Source organism: Eschrichtius robustus, chromosome 8 (genome assembly GCF_028021215.1).
Source record: "Eschrichtius robustus isolate mEscRob2 chromosome 8, mEscRob2.pri, whole genome shotgun sequence".
Lineage (NCBI taxonomy): Eukaryota > Metazoa > Chordata > Mammalia > Artiodactyla > Eschrichtiidae > Eschrichtius > Eschrichtius robustus.
In genome coordinates, this window is record NC_090831.1 from 57774757 (window position 1) to 57794233 (window position 19477).

General features: G+C 37.1%; 1 protein-coding gene across 13 annotated transcripts in view; it reads right to left on the reverse strand.

Moving 5' to 3' along the window:
• The window catches only part of HDAC9 (histone deacetylase 9), a 1001951-nt gene that overhangs the window by 24224 nt on the left and 958250 nt on the right, over window positions 1–19477 (reverse strand). For all 13 annotated transcript variants that reach the window (XM_068550546.1, XM_068550536.1, XM_068550537.1 and 10 more), the window contains one exon: window positions 3331–3478. In XM_068550546.1, the coding sequence (XP_068406647.1) occupies window positions 3331–3478 (148 nt within the window). The remainder of the gene's footprint in view (window positions 1–3330; window positions 3479–19477) is intronic.

Consider the following 19477-nt stretch of genomic DNA (forward strand, 5'->3'; position numbering starts at 1 on the left):
CAATGGGAATATACTGTACAGCACAGGGAACTCTACCTAATGCACCGTGGTAACCTAAATGCGAGGGCAGTTCAAAAGGGAGGGGATATCTATGTGTGTATGGCTGATTCATTTTGTTGTGCAGTGGAGGCTAACACAACATTGTAAAGCAACCATACTCCAATAAAAATTAATTAAAAAAATAGCCAGATTCAGAATCATATATTTTTCTCATGCTTCTGTGTCACATAATGACTGAAACCATCTCATTCATGAGAAAAGTTGACAAAAGTTGAAGATGAAATGATTCAGAAACGACCAGATCCTCTTGTATTAAAGAAAATCTAATGTGACTCACACTATCATCAATAAACTGACATTTGAAAACCTAACTAACTTTCAGTTTTTGTTTTGATTAAAAAATGAGAGAGTCAGAAATTCTAGAGTGTAAATATGCTCCCAGTAACTTAAGAGTTGATCACTCTGAAGTCTTGATTGCCAGAGAAAACTTTTTCTTGATTTTCAGCAGAGCCCGAACTGGTATCCAAGAATAAACCTCAATATTGAACGGACCTTTTCAAAGTAGAAGCATTTGAAATAGGTATCTGAACAATGCAAACTATAATCTTTTAAAGGTACAGTCTCCTGACAATCAAGAAAGAAACTAAGATCACAGTTCTGTCTTCTAAACAATATGCTATATGTGACTAGTCCTATCTATTTGATTTCTTTTGAACATATAACTTGACCCCACTTAGTTTTTTGTCCTTTATTTTTGTTTTGTTGTTTTTTTTAACTGACCCACCAGTCATTTTGTTCCTGCTTAAGTCCTCTGCCACCTGAAAATTATGTTTTGAAAACTGTACTTCAGTCAGTCATCCCCAAAATGAATCCCTAGCCTTTTTCTAATAATTTATTCTTCATGGTCCATCAATGAGTTATAAAAATGAAATGACTATTTGCACTGTGTTGTCATCTCCCTCACACCCCGCCCCCCCAAAATGAACAAAAAATACTTACAATGGTACTTAGCCAGGAGCATTTTATCCCTTATTCACTAGTGGTAAATGAGTCAGATATGAGTTGGCCAGGAAAAGAGCTGCTTTACCCAAAATCTTAGTACAAAATGAGTCATCTCACTCCAAACACCAATATATTCTCCAAAATAACTGGCAAGAATTTCCTATAAAAAAGAATCTTGCCTTCAGCCTTTTCCATCCATTTAGTTCTCTGATTTTTCTAATTTTTCAATTTCCTGTGTACTTATAATATTGCATTCATAACAAAGGCCTGAGAACATTTCTACCTCTTTACCTCATTGTGAAAGCCATCTTTCCTATACTGAGTAGGGGGACAATTCTGATAGCATTCCCCTGAAAAGAATAAATGCTCTGTGGCTTTTAAGGGTTCTCCCTGTCTGACTCTCTGTGATGAAATTCATGCATGGTTCAATAGAAATGCAACAGCCAGTTCTAGAAGAATTTTTCTTTTCCTCTGCTGAAAAAGTGAGTTCAAAGCCACAGAAAATATTTCAAGCAAAACCATTTTCCTTCCCATAAGAAAAATCAATCAAAATAGATACAATCTGTCTAAAACTGATAAAGAAACATGAATCCAGGCCACAAGCTTCAACTCTGTTTCCCTGTACATCAAAACATTCCCATTCCCATTCTTTCTCTGCCATCAGATGAAGCTTAAAAATCACTGTGAACTGAAGCCAGGGTCAAGTCCCTATAGATTATCAGGAGTCAAGCACACTATGTACCTGAGGATAAACAAGCATGCTTATAGAGCCAATTCCTGCCAAAGTGCTGAGATTTTTATGTTATGTGGGGCTCACAACAGGACTTATTATTCTTTATTATTCTAAGCCCTGCAATTTAATGGGAAAAATTACTTACAATTCATTTCACTCGGGCTGGAATTTAGCTTCATTTCTCTATACTAAATGAATTCTAAAGAATAGCTATGCTCCTTTTACATCCAGCACTAACAGATGTTAGTTTCCTCAGTTTTACAGCCCTCAAATGACAGACAACTAACTGTATTTGGCCTTGGGAATAACTGCGACACCTTTGGATTATGAACTTGGTTTGGTTCTTAGCTGGGAACAGCAGGGGGTTAGTTCATATTATCGAAGATGTAAAATAAGTTTACCCTTATGCTCCAGATGCCCATATGAAGATGTCTTTTAATATAATATTGTACAACTTTTTTTTTTGTCCTACTGGTAATCTTCTTTTTAAGTGGTTATAGTAAGAAAAAACAATTGCATAAAAATGAAATCTCTTATTCAAGGTATCTCCTGCTTTTGACCAAAGCAAGATGTTAAATCCATTAAACTCTGAATACCCAGTAAAAGCAAGAAAAGCTAAAACTGTTCAAATCTGTGCATTCTTGGGAAAATTGCCAACCTATGTACTAGCAGCAGGATCTGTGTAATTAATGGTGATGTTATTAACGGAGGGAGTTCGATTTCATTCTCAGAAGCAATTTAAAAGTGCAAGCTGGCAGAGCTTTAGTGAAAGCTCACCTATTCATTTTTAAATTGAAGAAATGTGACTGACTTTGAAGTCATCCACAGAGAGCACCAATGTTACTGTCTGTACATTTGGGGTGGTTTCGGTCATAGTAAACTTAAAAGAAATCCTGAATGTAGCACTGTCTGTTGAACACCAAAATGTACAAACTGACAAACATTTCTTAAAAGGAGAAGCAGCAAGCTCAATCTTAGGTTATCTTTATGTTTTTTTTTTTCCTGAAAGCTATTCATATGAAGACTAATTAAAATCAACTCCTTCTTATCCTAAAGTAAAATAAAATCAGACCCCGGTCCACACATTCCTTTATACACACTCCTATCTCCTTGGAAGGTAACTTTCATCTTTATCCAGTAGTTGTACCTCACGGACAGTCATATAAGGTTACCCAACTGACAAGCCATACCTCCAGCTTCTGCTCTCCTTTTTCCCCTTTGTTATATCAGTAACTTCGAAATGATGAGAGAAAGAGAAAGAACATCTTGAAAAATAGAGATAACTAAGGAAAGAAGTTAAGCCCACAAGAAGCTTTTTCCATAATGATCTGCACTAAATTATCCAACGACGACCATCTATCTCATCACTCTATTTCTCTGCGAACTGTAAACACATGCTCCACCTCTGTGTTTCTCATCAAGAATGAAACACATGAATTCTTGACAGCCGACAGCATGTGCTGTGGCATCTGTGGCTTCGGAGAAGTGGAAGTGGAGGAGACAGGAGAAGGAGAGCCTAGAGAGAGGCTCACAGTCGCTAATGATGAGCCTGGATGTTCCTGACCCTGATGATTCCCCCCATGTAGGATTCATACCTGTTGTCTTCTCGAGCAAAGTGCTGTTCCACATCCACCGTCAGGGAGGCCAGGGCAGAAACGGTCTCTGTCTCCTCTTGCAACTGCGCCCCAGCCAGAGCGCAGCCCCTCGGCACACTCACCGTCCTTACCGACTTCCAGTACTTGCCTAAAAAACACAAAGACCCATGCATCATATGTTATAGGAATTTAAGTTCAACGGTGTTAATCAGAAACTTGTATAGGTCCAACTCAGAGTAGTTGTTAGGTTAAAATTCACAATGTTATACACAGTTGTAATTTAATTTCTTAACTGTTATGATTAAGTGTTTTTCTCAATCTGGAATGCCAAGTTGTGAAGTGCTCATATTCCCAAGCCTGAGTCTCTCCCTTGCTCAGAAGTTAATAAAGTGAGGAATAATCCACAGTCTAATGAACTCACTATCAGACTGACAGCTGTCTCTGCAACTAAGTAAGCAAACTCTGGGCATCATGCCCTCTGGGTAATCCTCAAGAGACTGGGAGGTAGAAGTCTTATGAAGAAACTGAATGAAACAGTAATGTTAAAAATTGCTACTTGAGCCATTAACTTTTTTTTTTTTTTTAAATGAGGTTGGAATATTAAAGGAAAAGAAAAGCCCAGAAATGCCAGCATGAATCGAATGGCAACTTTGCCAGAACAATCAGGTTTGTTAGTCCTGGATGTTCTTTCTTTCTCAACCCCAGGGTGTGTACTAGAACAATAATTGATTTAAAACTTTAATATATGCATTGGCTGATGTTGGAGCCCTTCCATAAGTTATACGGATGTTTCTTTTTTTGAGGCAGGGAAGGAGAATGAGAGGAAAATAGGAGGTAATTTCATGAGAACATGCCAGTGGGATAAATAAGAAAGAGCAGAGTCAACAGCCTTTTTGCAGCCCCTAAGCTATTTTTTTTTTGTGAAGCGTTGAATAGCCCCATATCAAAGCAGGAGAGTCTCCCTAGGTGCTGACATGACTCACCAGGTAAGCAGTATCTCGGCAGCCTGACCAGTTAAGAGGGAAGCTGGCATGCAAAGTAGCTTACTTCCACCCCCACCCCCAAATTAAAATAAAATAAAGTTATGCTAGAGTAGAAAAGACAAATGGGTGAATACTGTACTGGGGAGTAAGATAACTCAGTTCTAGACCCAGCTCTGCCACTAACCATCCTATGCAGGCAGGGCTCTTTGGCACTTTATTTCTGCTTCTCAAAAACAGTGGGATGGCCTCAAATTCCTTCCAGCTATAACTAACATTTTGTGATTGGCCTCTCCTTATCTTACTGCTTCACAAAGGAATGGATGTCATGTCATGTTAGGGGAGGAGACCCAGTCTCCCATCCACTCCCCATGTCGACAGAACCTTCTGGCATAGTTGTCTACTACTACTACTTTACTTGCTGTGATCACCCAGTCTGACCAAAGTCAGAATCATAAAGCTTTTAATTTGGACCAAATGATACCAGTTCTAACTGAATGAACCCACAAAGTAACATTTTTTGAAAGCTAAGGCTGTGCCAGATGTTGAGGACACAAAGATGCTTCCCTGACACCAAGAAATTCATGGTCTAGTTGAGAAAGCCCTTTTAGTTAACAAACAATGACAATTCTGTATGGAAAAGGCCCATGTGATCCTAAGAGGAAATAAGAAGAACATATACTTTTGATGCCAAGAAGGCAAGAGAACACTTGCCAGAAAAAATAACACCTGACCAAGTATTTGAAAGACCATCAGAAGTTAGTCAAGCTGAAACAGAGGAAGATGGTGGTGATGAGGTATCCCCAGAAGAGGAAATAATGCACACAAATGTGCAGATACTCAAGTCTCTGTTGTTCACTGGGGTACAAAGTCCACTGCTAGGCACAAGTGGAATGCAGGCAGTATGGAATGTAATGCAAGAGACTGCTATGGTGTAGGCATGGGCTAACTAACACACAATCTTGAACAACATGCCAGTGATCTTGGCCTTCAACCTGTGGGTGATGAGGGGCCATTTTAAACAGAAGAGGCAGAGAATCAGGTTTAAATTTTTCAAAGATCCTTCTGGAGAGATTATGGATGATGGATTAGCGGGTGGTGAGAGTGGTGGCAAGAAAACCAATTTCACCTCCTGGCAAAAATTCAGGCAGGAAATGATGACGTCTAAACTAAAAGTGACAGAATAGAAATGAAGAGATGGACTAAAGAGAGGTTTAGGAGGTGAGCAATGGAAATGCGTCTTGTCTTATTCTTTAATAGCCTCCTACCTCTCTCAACTTTGAAAGATAACTCTGAATTGACAGTTCCATTCCAAGACCCTAATTTCTCTATATCACAATGTCATTATCATCTTACCCAAGTTGGAAATGTCATATTCTATCTATAAGTGCATTCAGATGTAATGAGTTTCACAAAGTATTATTATTAATCGTTATTTTAGCATGTGATATTCACAAAGCAGGTGATTCTGGAAGTCATCATTTTTCTCTCGAGTGACTAATATCAGGCCTCTGACAAATAAACAACAGGTGGTTTTTTGGGTTAAATTATGTTACAAATTACAGGAAAGAGAAACTCGTGTTACTGAGCTCCCAATATGTGCCAAGGACTGTGCTAGGTATTTTCACATTTATAATTTTATTTACTCCTCATGACAACTATGTAGGCATTGTTAGGTAATTTTTCTCTAAGGTCACATGGCTAAAAAGCAGAGGAGCTGAAATCCTCACCCAGGACTGCTTGACTCCCAAAATGTTTCTTCCTCTGTAATCAGCTGTCCTCCTTTATTTAGTCCTTCTCTACCACCCTCCCACTACCCCTAAAAATACAAAAACAGACTCAATATAGGAAAATCTCAACTTAAAAGAATTATGCATGTGGCAAAACAATTATGTATATATTCTTCCCTTCACCAAAGAAATCGTCTTTGGTAACAACAAATTACCCTTGCTCCTTAGATATGTGACTCAGTTGATCTACCTTTTACTGACTTTATGGCATGGGTTTATTGCACCCAGTGAGACAACCATGTTGAGACTAGTTCTTTCTACTCTTCACTTCTCATTACTTTCATTTCTCATAGTCTATTGCAAGTACCTCGTTGCTTCACTGATGAAGCTATCATGAAACTGGAGACAAGTGCTCAATGAAGAGTATCCCTTTTTAAAGTGATGCGTTTCTCACCACCTAGCTGAAGGCACCATTAGGCACAGTGCTCTTTGAACCTGTGGAGCCTACCCCAAGTTTCTGAAGCCTGTAGGGTTGTCCATCACAGACTTGTATAGCTAGAGGTCCCACAGTCCACATGGATTGTTTTCTTTAAACCACGTACCTAACTGAGAAGAGAATCAGAGGCCCGTTTCACGCAATTACAGCCAAGAGTTGCCCAGAGTCACCATTATATCTTTTGACCAAGCTACCCGTGCAAAATTTTTCTCTGAGTATTTCGGGCTCTAAAGGGAGCCCTGAGAGTCGAGATTTATAAATTGGGACCCCATACTAGTCCCAGAGAAATCATTTGGATCACTCTGGAGCACAGTGTCCACATTTAGAAAATAACAGTGGTGGGATTGATGATGAGGAAAGGTCTCTTCCTGCTCTAGTTCTCAATGATTGTGATTCTTCTGATCTCATATATCACTCTTGGATATTAGAATAAATTTGTTATGGCAGAAAATTTTAGTTTTCTGTGAGCCTATGAACCCTTGAAGAGGTGAGTGGACAACTTACTTTTAGATAATATGGCACATCTAGAATAGCCAAGAGCTTCAATTTTCAAGAATTGTACTTCTTCCTCAAGAAACATCTTTACTCCTCAAACACAATCAGGACAGAAGGACAATCATTAATAGGAATCATTCAGCAGAATGACTGACAATGATTCTTCAAAGTTTAGCCTTTATGCATGTGAGTAGTGAGACAGATTTTAAATAGCTGAGACCTTTTCAATAAAATTTAATGTGTATAAAATATCCTGCTAAGTTAAGATTAAATGTTAGAAGTTGGCTTTTATCCAAATGTATGAGGTGCTTCACTCAGAAATAACCCAAAACTTTAAGTTCAACATGGCTTTTAGCAAAGCCTATAAAAACAAGGGAAATATTCTACATTAATAATGCATTTGTAGGCCACTATCTCTATTTTTAAAGAAGAATAATTAAAATGCAAGTAGGTATAGCAAGACTGTGCAGTATGCAGCCAATTCAAACCCTACGATTTATGGGTTATATTTTCATGTGATGGGTATTTTTTTTTTTCCCTACAGAAACATATGTGCAAGAAAAATCCTATCTGTTGGCGTGAGAGTAATAGCCCCATCATCAAGTTAGACAAATGCAGTAAGGTTTACTGCCAGAGTTTTCAGGAGCTGCTGTTCATAAAGCAGAATACTAGTAACCAGCCACCACTGTGTTGCTCTCCTAAGGCAACAAAACTGGCAGAAGAGAGGGGTTTTCCATTAAAACTGGACGCACACACTCCCTCTTTGATCATATCCTCTATCTTTCTTCATTTTTCCCATTGCGTAAATCTTCCCACTTCTCAGCACTTCTGGGGGGGAATTATTTGGCTTTCATTGTTCTGCGTTTGTGTTTTGCCTTGTAGAGGTAAAGCAAAGAATGAATCTAAAACAAAGGTAAAAACTAGATAACGGAATGCAGACAGTCAAGAGTTAGAGGTGGGGGACCCAGATGGAGTGTCGCTGGGTCAGATAGGAGCCACGAGAGGACGTCTTGCAGGTACTGTGTAATCAGACTTCAGCATAAACCAGGTTTTTCTTGATAACGATCAATTTGGAAAGAGAGGTACTTGTTGACACATGAAGGTCTGTGTCAGAAATAACCTATCCACCAAACGTTTTCCCAACCAAAGCCCTTGGAGACTCTGAAAAGCTCCCGACGCCACAACCTCCCCCTTCCATCATCATTGGGAGCCTTGGAGTCACTTCTCAAATTTGTTCTTGCCGCTTGAATGATGTCCTCTTTTGTCATTATGTACCATGTTCCCATAGGAAAAGAAGCTGGCGCTGACCGAAACCTCTTCCTATCCCTTCAACCTTAGAGATTATTAACACCTGTGGGACTTACAAGGGGCCTAGGTTCATGGATTCTCCAGAGCTCAGAGCTTGTTAGCTCTTTTTAAAGAGAAATTCTTTTCTGCATTCTTCCTGTCTATTCTCATGCAATCTATCACCCGCATTGCTATGAGAGTCCTTCTAAAACAAAAGTCTGGTAATTTTGCTCCCATTTCAGAATACTAAATCCTCAGAGAACAGTAAATGCTCCCACTGGCAGCCCAGGAGTTCCACAGTGTGGTCTCTGTCTTTCAGGTTCATTAAGATATATTTCTGGAGCTTCCCTGGTGGCGCAGTGGTTAAGAATCCGCCTGCCAATGCAGGGGACACGGGTTCGAGCCCTCGTCCCGGAAGATCCCACATGCCGCAGAGCAACTAAGCCCGTGCGCCACAACTACTGAGCCCGCGAGCCACAACTGCTGAAGCCTGCACGCCTAGAGCCCGTGCTCTGCAACAAGAGAAGCCACTGCAATGAGAAGCCCACACACCGCAACAAAGAGTAGCCCCCGCTCGCTGCAACTAGAGAAAGCCCGCGTGCAGCAACGAAGACCCAACACAACCAAAAATAAATAAATAAATAAACAAACAAATAAATTTTAAAAAAGGATGTATTTCTTAGCTAGATGGAGAACTTTCTTGGGATCCTAAGCACTGTATATATGCAAAAATAAAGATATATTGGAAACTGGTGTATGAATAGAGTGATTAGGTAATTTTTCATTCATGTTGGGGCAACTTTGAGGCTAAAATGGGGCTAAAAATTATATGTTATACAACTATTTACTTATTAGTCGACAAATTATATCAGTGGGCCTATAAAATAGTACTATTCAAAAAATGTCACAACTAATTATTATTCATTCTAAAATACAGAAGTAGCACAATTCATGTATGCCAAAGCATAGTAACCAACTTTCAAAATATTATCTAGACATTAGAAAATGACAAACTGTTATGATTTTTGGTAAACGTTCACGTGTTAATCAGTTTCGTGGTCATATATCTCACTGACAGAGTATCACCGGTATTTTTTGTTTCAGCGTGGTCTGAATATTTTAGACTCTTTCATAAAATTGCCTGAAATCTTCTTCAAAGCAGAGTTTTAGAGTTAATAAATTTTAAATTGTGGCATCTTTAATTTACTCTTCTTGAGAGACTATAATATTTTTCGTTGACAAATACTGTCTCCACAAGTGCAGTGCTATCTGGTAAGCTCAGAGCAATATCCGCTAAATGTGAAATATTTTCACTTCCAATTTTCAAAATATTGAAATGAGTATTTCATACCAAATATTTTCATGACTACTGTCTTGTTCCTCCTTTCAGAGTACCTTTGGCAAATATTTTATGTAAGCTGAACTTATCAAAAAGTTTTCTCCGTTTATAACTTCAAATTTTATTTACCAAATTTAGATGCTGCAAAATCATATGACTTCTTAAATTTCATTATATTCCAGAAGAGAATATAAATTTATCCAGCTGAGAATAGTTTTATCAATGATTCTATCAACAAATATATATCTTTGAAAGCCTAGTTACAGATTTTCAAAATCAAATCTTGTACATGGTTTGAGTTCTTATCCTTCAGTTTGTTCATTTATTCCTTTGCTTTTATAGGGATCAATTTAAATGTTTTCCTTTTTGCAAATACTATTTCCTGTAATTGCAATCCTTTAAAAGTTCCAAAGGTTATATTTTTGCTTCATTTCATGACTATTTTTTAATCAGCTTCATTGAGGTATAGTGTATACAGTCAATAAAATTTACCAACTTTAAGGGCAGGTTATGATAACCACTACAACAATCAAAATATGTAATACTTTCTTCAACCCAGAAAGTTACTTTTGGCCCTTTGGAGTTAATTTCTTACCCTCCTTCTTAGCCCCTGACAACCACTAAAATTCTGCCACAGCACAACTTTTGCCTTTTCTAGAATTTCATAGAAATGGAACCATATACTATGTAGTCTTTAATATCTTTCACTTAACATAATACTTTTGAGATTCAAAAGATTTCTTTATTGGAATTCCCTGGTGGTCCCGTGGTTAGGACTCCACACTTCCACTGCAGGGGGCACAGGTTCGATCCCTGGTCACGGAACTGAGATCCTGCACTTTGTGGCCAAAACAAAAAATTTCTTTATCTTATCATTTTTTTATCTTATCATCTCTATCTTTGTTTCTTTGAATGTAATATGCTTTTCCTTTTGTCTGGTTTCTTTGATGTTCCTCAGTGTGATTTTATTCATATTTATTCTGCTGGTGATTGACTGAATTTCTTGGATCTGTGGATCTGTAGTTTTCAGCAAATTTATGAAACATTTTCCCATTATTTCTTCAAATATTCCCCCCTTTTGTGAGACTCCACTTATAGGTATGTTGAACTGACTGATGTTGTCCAATATATAACTGATATACTTTTTAAAAGTATTTTCCTCTCTATTCTTCACTTTGGATAGTTTCTGTTCTTCAACTTCACTGTTTTTGTTTTTTTTTCTTTTGTCTTCTGTAGTTTATAATCTGCCATTAATCCTTTTAGGTTGCAGAATTTTTTAATATCAAATATTTTATTTCTATCTCTAAAACTTCCATTTACATGTTCTGTTTTTCATTTTTCTCTGCATTATGTTTGCACTTTCCTGTTTACATTGGAAGTAACATTCTCATCTGTTAATTTCATCATACCTTGCATTACTGAGTCAGTTTCTGTTAACTGACTTGTCTTCTGGTTCTAGGTCATAGTTTCCTACTTCATTGTATGCCTGGTAATTTTCATTTGGATGCTTGACATTGTTAATTTGAACATTTTTGGTTGTTGAATTTTGCTGTGTTCTTTTAAAGCATTGGACTTCGGGCATGCAGTTAAATTGCTTGCAATCAGTATGAACTTTTTGAGGTTGCTTGTATTCTTTGTTAAACTAACTCCAGAGCAGGCTTTAGTATAAAGTTAATTTAGCCCTATAACTAAGATGAAACCATTTTGATATCTCTACATGATGCCTTGTATATTACAAGGTCTTTCCACTCTGGCTAGTGGGAATGCAAACTATTCCCAGTTCTGTTTGAACTCCTTGAATTGTTTAACCTGCTGTTTTCCACTGGTTAGTTCCCCAGCCTAGTGGAGTTTCACCTCATGTATGGAAATGTAAGTAAGACAGTGGTTTAAGGAAACTCTTGTACAGATACCCAGAGCTCTTTCTTTGTGCAGCAACTTTATCGCAAGTATTCTGCCTCACAAATTCTAGTCACTTCAATCCCCCCAAACTCTGATCACTTCATTTTCTATTCAGAAAAACCACTACACTCTTTGAATTCTCTCTCCCTATGCTGCAGCCTGGAACTTGCCTCTTATCAGTAAGCTCCAGCAATTGTAGGAATCATTTTGTTTCTCTTTCCTTGTTTGTTTCCTGCTAGGATCACAGGCCTTCAATGCCTGCTGTCCGGTGTCCAAAAACAGAGTTCCACACTCCTACATTGTTGGTGGGAATGTAAACTGGTGCAGCCACTATGGAAAACAGTATGAAGGTTCCTCAAAATACTAGAGTTGCCATGTGATCCAGCAATCCCACTCCTGGGCATACATTCCAACAAAGCTACAATTAAAAAAGAAACATGCACCCCTATGTTCATAGCAGCACTATTCACAATAGCCAAGACATGAAAACAACCTAAATGTCCATCAACAGATGAATGGATAAAGCAGATGTGATATATTCAATAGCCTGTGATAAACCACAATAGAAAGGAATATGAAAAATAATGTCTATATGTGTATAACTGAATCACTTTGCTGTAGAGCAGAAATTAACACAACATTGTAAATCAACTATACATCAATACAATAAATTTTAAAAAGTTTCATATGTGTGTTTTTCCTAGTTTACTTTTATTTCTGATCATCAGGCAATTCCTATAGTAGTTATTCCTTCATATGCGGGTTCAGAGGTCCATTTATTGACTATTTTGATTAGCGAATTCTAACTGATTAGAAAAATGTAATCAAAGTTCAGAAAACTCACTTACAAAATAGTTCACTATTATTGCAGAATAGTCATTTCAAACATTTCTAAAGTATGGTTGATAATGGGCAGCAAAGAGAGAAATTTTGTACTGCCATGCCAAACGTGTTTCTTTGTCATCAATATTGGTTGTATTTTAAGAACTTTGTATTTAATTGTATTTTACCCTGTGTTTATAAAAAATTATTTTAAATTTTGAGAACAACACCATAAACTTTCATTGATAGAATATCAAGCTTATTGGGTTTTGTTTTTAGGGATTTCAAAATACATTTTTATTAAATTTATATTTTATTATTTATAAAAAGTTAAGGAATTTGGTACTATGTAATCAATGCCAAATGCATTTGTGTTCTTTAAGATTAAGCTATGCTCCAGCAAAATTTAAATTTTCATATTAATATGAAATCAAGATTGTATCGTCAGTGTTAGATTTTCACTGTAATTTATAACAGCATTCATAGTAATGCCCTAAGTTTTATTTTTGGCAGATTTATTTCCAAAAACTTTAATTCCATGAATTGAATGAAAAATATCAAACCATTATTTGAATTAACTGACTTTTCTGTTTGTAGCATCCTAAGGACACTGCATCTTTAACCAAGATATTCTTCTAGCGGAGTCAACAAATAACAACTATTACCTCACTTTGGAGCCGGAAGAAAAAAAAACGCTTGAAATTGAAAACTCATTAAAAAATTAAAATAAAAACTAAATGCATAGTCATTTTATCTAAATAAAAATCCATGCTTCATAAGTAATACCTAAATGCACCTTCTGCAACTGCACTTGTTAAATTGTCCCCTGTGGCCTTAGTTTTTATTTTTGTTTTGTTTTTAATAATGACTACATTTTAAAGTAGATACTACTACTGATTCAACATCATTGTGTCTTCAGTGTTCACGTCACTCATGATATCACTATATCCCCATGACGAAAGATCAATACTGATAAACATTTTGTGCAAAGTTACATGTTCATTATCAGCTTTCTTGGGAAACAACAATTGAGCACTAAATTCTGCTCCCTCTCTATTTCTTGAACACATTTTATCCATTCCTAACCTCTGATTCCCCATGTTCCTCCCAACCCCACCTTCTGACAGCTTGGTTGGCTTCATGCATGTCACAAGCTGTGGCTACAGCATACCTATTTGGTGCATCAGGTGGCAGAAACGTTGAATATTTCTCCCTCCATCTCCCAGGCCAGAAATTTAGGTGTCCTTTACAATTGGTGTTTTGGTTGATGTCTGGTATTTTAATATCCCATCCAGAAACCACTTGTTTCAGATTTTTCCTTTTTCAGAAACCAAATTGGTCCCACACCCTTTTTTTGGTAAATAAAGTTTCATTGAAAACAGCCATGTTCATTACACACTGGCTATGGCCGCTTCCTTGCTACAATGGAAGAGTTAGGCAGTTGAAACACAAAGCCTCATATAATTACTGTCTAGCATTGTACGGAAAAAAATTTGCTGACCTCTGGTTCAAAGCAAGGAGGTAGAGAGACGAATATGCCTTATTTTGTAAAAGATCACTCTGGCAGCACGTTAGAGAAACAAAAATAGAGAAACCAAAATTGGATGTGGGAGACCACTTTGTAGCGTATAGAAATGGTACAGTAGAAAGATGATGGAAGCCTGATTTGGGACAGTGGCCATGGGAACAGAAATAATTGGTTGGATAAATGAAATGTTTAAGGAGTACAACAAACAGGATGGGGTAATGGATTGGATGTAGACAGAACTGGAAAGAACAACAAGAAGGATAACTCCTAGATTCCTCTCTAGCAAAACTGGAAGGACAGTGGTGCCATTTACTTGGACCAATAAACCTGGAAGAGGTTGAGGTTTGGGGCAAAAATAATGACTGGCTTCGGGCATGTTGACTAGATGTGCCTTTGCGACATCTAGGGGAAGATGCTGAGCTAGAAGTTTAGGAAACATCTGGAACTCAGGTCTGCGGTCTGAGCTGAAGATAGAAATTTTGGAGTTATTCACGTAGAGGTGACTATGAAGCTATGGTCTGGGACGAAAACAACGATAAGTAAAATGATAAGAAATATTAATTGCCTACGATATGCCTATGAAAATGTGCTCTAAATGTAATTTCATATAATTTCAAAACCACCTTGTAAGATAATCTCATTTTCCTTATTTTACAGTTGAGAAAACTGAAGTAAAGAGGGTTGAAATCACTTATCCGTATTATATACTTAAGAAAGAATACGTAGGGTGAAAAGCATTTAGGTAGAGGATGATGGGCCCACTAAGCAGAGATTCTGCATTTAATGCTGCAGCTAGAAGAGTTAAGAAGGGTTCTAACTTCATTTGTTTGGTTGGGTAAAACATGGACCAAAAGGTGGCCCACAGGAAGTGATTTAGAAACGTCAGACCTACCTTGGTTTAATGAAGAGGAAGGGATTCAAAGACTTTGGGAGATTGGAATGTTAGACTGTATTTGTCTGAAGCCAAGTCAAAAGGACATAGGAGCCAGCCTGAAAGAGCTCTGAATAATCAGAGCTTGAACAATTCCAACAACAAAATAAATAATGATAGTATTGGATTATAACCCATAGAATAAATATACATGAGTCCATACTGACATAAATATTATAATGAATAAGTTAGTAAATGGAAGAGAAAGGACAGTTCCTCATTACAGATAACTTCCAAGTAAGAGATGTAGACAGAGTAAAGAAAATAGAAAATCGGCATTGGAACACCAGAGTAATAATTTTTGCAGGCAAGATCTACTGATGGCTGCTAAAATTAATGGGCAAAAGTTTGAGGAGAAACAGTATATTTGCATAATCTCAAAGTATCTTCCCAACATATTTATTAATTCCAAAGGGAAATATTCTAACTTTATACTGAAGATCGCCTTAATCAAGTGATCCAGGTTAACCTTACCAATAATAAAACATATTGACGTTATGTGCTGCAGATCTGATGCACTAAGAACGATACTGAATCACTGCTGTGGTAATCCTGCCAAAAATGCATATCCTCAATCTAATTATGAGGAAACATTAGAGAAACCCAAGCTGAGAGACATTTTTCAAAATAACTGACCAGTACTCTTCAAAAGTGTCAAGGTCATAAAAGGCACAGAAAGACTGAAGAACTGTTGTAGTTGAGAGGAGACTGAGACATGACAACTAAATGCAATGTGTTGATTATAGACTGAATTCTGGAACAGAATAAGGAAATTAGTGAAAAAACTGGTAGAATCCAATGAAAGTCTATAGTTAACAGTACTGTATGACTATTAATTTCTTAGTTTCTCTAATTGTGCTATGGTTTTGCAAGATGTCAACTTAAGGGAAGCCAGGGGAAGGTTATAATGAGAATTCTATAGTGTATTATATTTGCAAGTTTTCTCTAAACTTAAAATTATTTCAAAGTAAAGTTCAATAAAATCACTTTTTAAATCTGGCAGTAGAAATGCCACTGGTGACCACAGTGAAATTGCAACCAGAATAGAGTGGTTCCAATAGGGATTTCTAGCTGTGAAAATGGAGATAACTAGATAGAAACCTTTTTCAAGAATTTGTTCCTGGACGGTTTGAGAGAAATAGGATGGTAAACTGGGGAAGGAGTGAGGTTGTTGGAGTTTGTTTTTTAAGATGAGAGATTTTAGGTTGTTTAATTGTTGATGAGAATGAACAATTCAAAGAAAGCAGTTTGGTAGCTGCAATTTACTCTAAGAAAAGTTTATTGCTGAGATTGCCAGCAAAGGTGAGACAGATGGAGGTTTGAGGAGAGTGAAATTTGAAAAAGTAGTTTGAGAGAGGCAGTGAAAATTGACCAGAGAAACACAGCAGGATTATAACGGGCCCACTTGAGTTTGGTGTTCATAAATTTACAGGAAATCAAATTGCTATGATTCATGACAATCTCAAGCGGACCTGTTTATTTACGTCCAGTGTTAGAGAAAGTTCCCTGTAGACTATATTCAGGGTTGAGATTTCATTAGACTGGTAAAGTAAAAGGGCAAGATTTTTAAGGCAGATTAAAGGTAGAAGGGCAAACGGATTTAAGTGTTATTGTTTTTAAGCTGGACATAGAAGTGAAGAAAGGAAAGGGATAATGAATTAGAAAAAAATGACAAATTAAAATAAATGAAATAAAATACAAAGTCTTAGGTGTGTGGGTCAACAATTCTATACGCGTCTGATGTATCTTTCTCTGGCAGAGATATGCCTGCTAGTACTGGTTTATAATTCGTTTTTTTCGGGTCTGCTAAGACAGTAACAGATGGTCATCTGCTCTCCAGGTTCCTATTATTTCCTTTTGCATTCTTCATCCCTATGAGTGTATGTCTTAAAAACAAAACAAAACAAAGCAAAACAAAACAACAGAAAAAGATCCTCTTAATTTTTAGTGTAGTTTTATGGAGGAGTGAAAGTAAATGAATATTTAAAATCTATTATCATTACTTGAAATTATGACCCTCCACCATTTTAACCCCACAAACAAGGTTTATTATTCTCTGTTTCTCTTTTCTGCTGACTTTCCCTAGTGGCTTGTGTCCTCGTGCATTTTATTTTATTCATTTATTTAAATATGTATGTATTTATTTATGTGAGCTCGTATTTTGTTGAATTTGATCTCTGCATATACTGAGGGTCTGAATTAGGGATACTTCCTCCAGAAAGGAATTTTATTTGCTTCCTCCAGAATTGAGGAGGAAGACAAAAACCTCTTTAGTATCTATCAAATTCATATCCCTAACTTTGATGCAGACTTTAGGCTTTTTTGTGCAGTTATAGCACTGATGTCATCATTTGCCCCAGGGATACTCTCCCATTTTGTGTTACTTATTGATTACTGCTCGCTCCCTATTAAATTTCAGCTTATGTTTTCTTCTTCCCTCATATTCCCTTATGTTCTAGGAAGCCCACTAATGGATTAAAATAGTCTGTTTTAACGTATGCAGAAGCTATTTAGGAGAGGTCTATTCTAGTGTCTATCCTGGGATACTTGGGAACAGGAAGTCTGGTGGAACTCTGTTCTTATCTGTAAAATGAAGTGGGAACAGGACGGTCATATGCTTTAACAGAAGGAAAGTGGGCTTTGAAAGCATAGCCAGACCAGGGTTCAAATGTTGGTTTTCGTGCTATTAGTTGACAGACTTCCAACAAGTGATCTAAACTTGTTAAGCCTCAATTTATTCATGAACAAGATGAGGAAACTAATTATGCATTGCAGAATTGTGTGAGGACTAGAGATTATATATACATATATACTTTATATATACATATACATATATATAATCTATGTTTGTGCGTGTGTGTGTTTAATGTATATATAAATACCTAACGAATGATCTTCCCCAAACTTGACCTTCGAGCACACCGTAATGGCATTGCATGTGTGTGAAGTGCATCTGGGTGCTAACAGCTGAGTATAATCAGAAAGCATTTCTGTCCTTAAAGAGTTTTCAGTCCTAGAAAGATGCACAGTTTTATTTAGACTCTTGGTTTGATTAGTTTTGCCTTAGTAGAAACATGAGTGAAGGAAAACTCATAATTACAGATGTAGTTGGAATTAAAAAAAAAATCCAGACAAGTTAAGTCTCTAAGCAGATGGCAGGTTTTCCTTTTAATTCTGGTATATTCTAGTATTAGTGCTCCAGCAAACAATAATCAGAGTCTCAACATTTCAAGAGAATGGTTAATTAGAAGTTCAAAATCAACTTTCAAAAAGCCATGTGTACAAGGTTGACCTGGCTCTGATACAAGCAAGGGTTGGCGGGGTTAATAGTGGGAAAATGTCTAACGCTGCTTTTCTTCAATGAAGGTCGGCCTGGCCCAGGGCTGCAACGTCAAGGCCTCTGTCTAAAGCCAAAAAATCTATGACAAATAGCAGCTCACACCTGACAACAGTCAGGGTTTTAAACTCAGCAGGGCAGGGATTTGAAATTCTGCCAATCCTTGCATTTTTTTGTGATTAGATGTATTTTGCAAGTTTACAAGGGACTCCAGAGTGGATTCATAGCTCCATGGCTCCCTGCAATTTGGCACTGCCCTTCTAGAACTGACTGAGGCTAAACCTCAATTAACCAGAATGTCCAAAACTCTAAATCTTCAATTTAACTGATTTCCCCCCTAAACCTGTCACTTTTGGATGAAATAGAAAAAAGTGCCTACAAAAAATTGCAAAAGGAATGAATTTCTTTGTGAGCTAGAATAACATAATGGCAAACACCACAGACTCCGGAGCTAGAATGCCTGGTTTATGATCTTGCTTTTGTCCATTTAGTAACTATGTGTCCTTGCAAAGTATTTAACCTAGATGTGCCTCAGTTTACTTGATTGTAAAAGGGGAATGAAAATAGTACCTACCTCATAGTGCTTAGAACAGTGCCTGACACACTGAAAACACTCAGTAATTGTTATTTTATTATTTGCTAACAGCTTACAGGGTTTGCATTGTGTAAATAATTTCATCCAATATGCCTCCATAACTTTACTGTGGAGAAAACTGATATTTAAGATGGGTTCCCCAAATTTTAAGCCTTTCAATCAGCAGTTTCTTTTTCTTAAGTCTAATATTCATCTTTCCTTGCAAACCTTTTCTTCCTCTACTGTTCCCCATCACAGGAGGTGACATCACTACCTACTCTGTTGTCCAAGCCTGAAACTTAGAAATCATTAATCCTCTCCATGCCTATTAATTACATACCAAGCCAACTCTACTTCTGAATTAAACTGCTCACATTTGACAGTAAGTTCTGCTAAATCTCCTGTCCTTACTGCAGGCATAGTGATCTTCTGAAATGCAGGTTTGATCGTGTTCCTTCCCTGCTTGAAATAAATCATTAAATCCTTATGAGTTAAAAGCCCATTTTCAACATCGTGCATATCTCTTGTTCTTCTCCCCTGGGTCTCAAGAGGATGGAGATGGAGGAGAGAGGGAAAGACAGAGAGATAAGGAAAAAAGGTAGAAAATCAAAACAAGAAGGGACAAAAAGAAGAAAAACTGAGTGTGGGTTAGCATTTGGGTGTGGAGTCAAGAAGCTAGAGAGTTAGTGAAATGATTTATGCAGTGCTTGTTGCCATCTGGGGAAACAA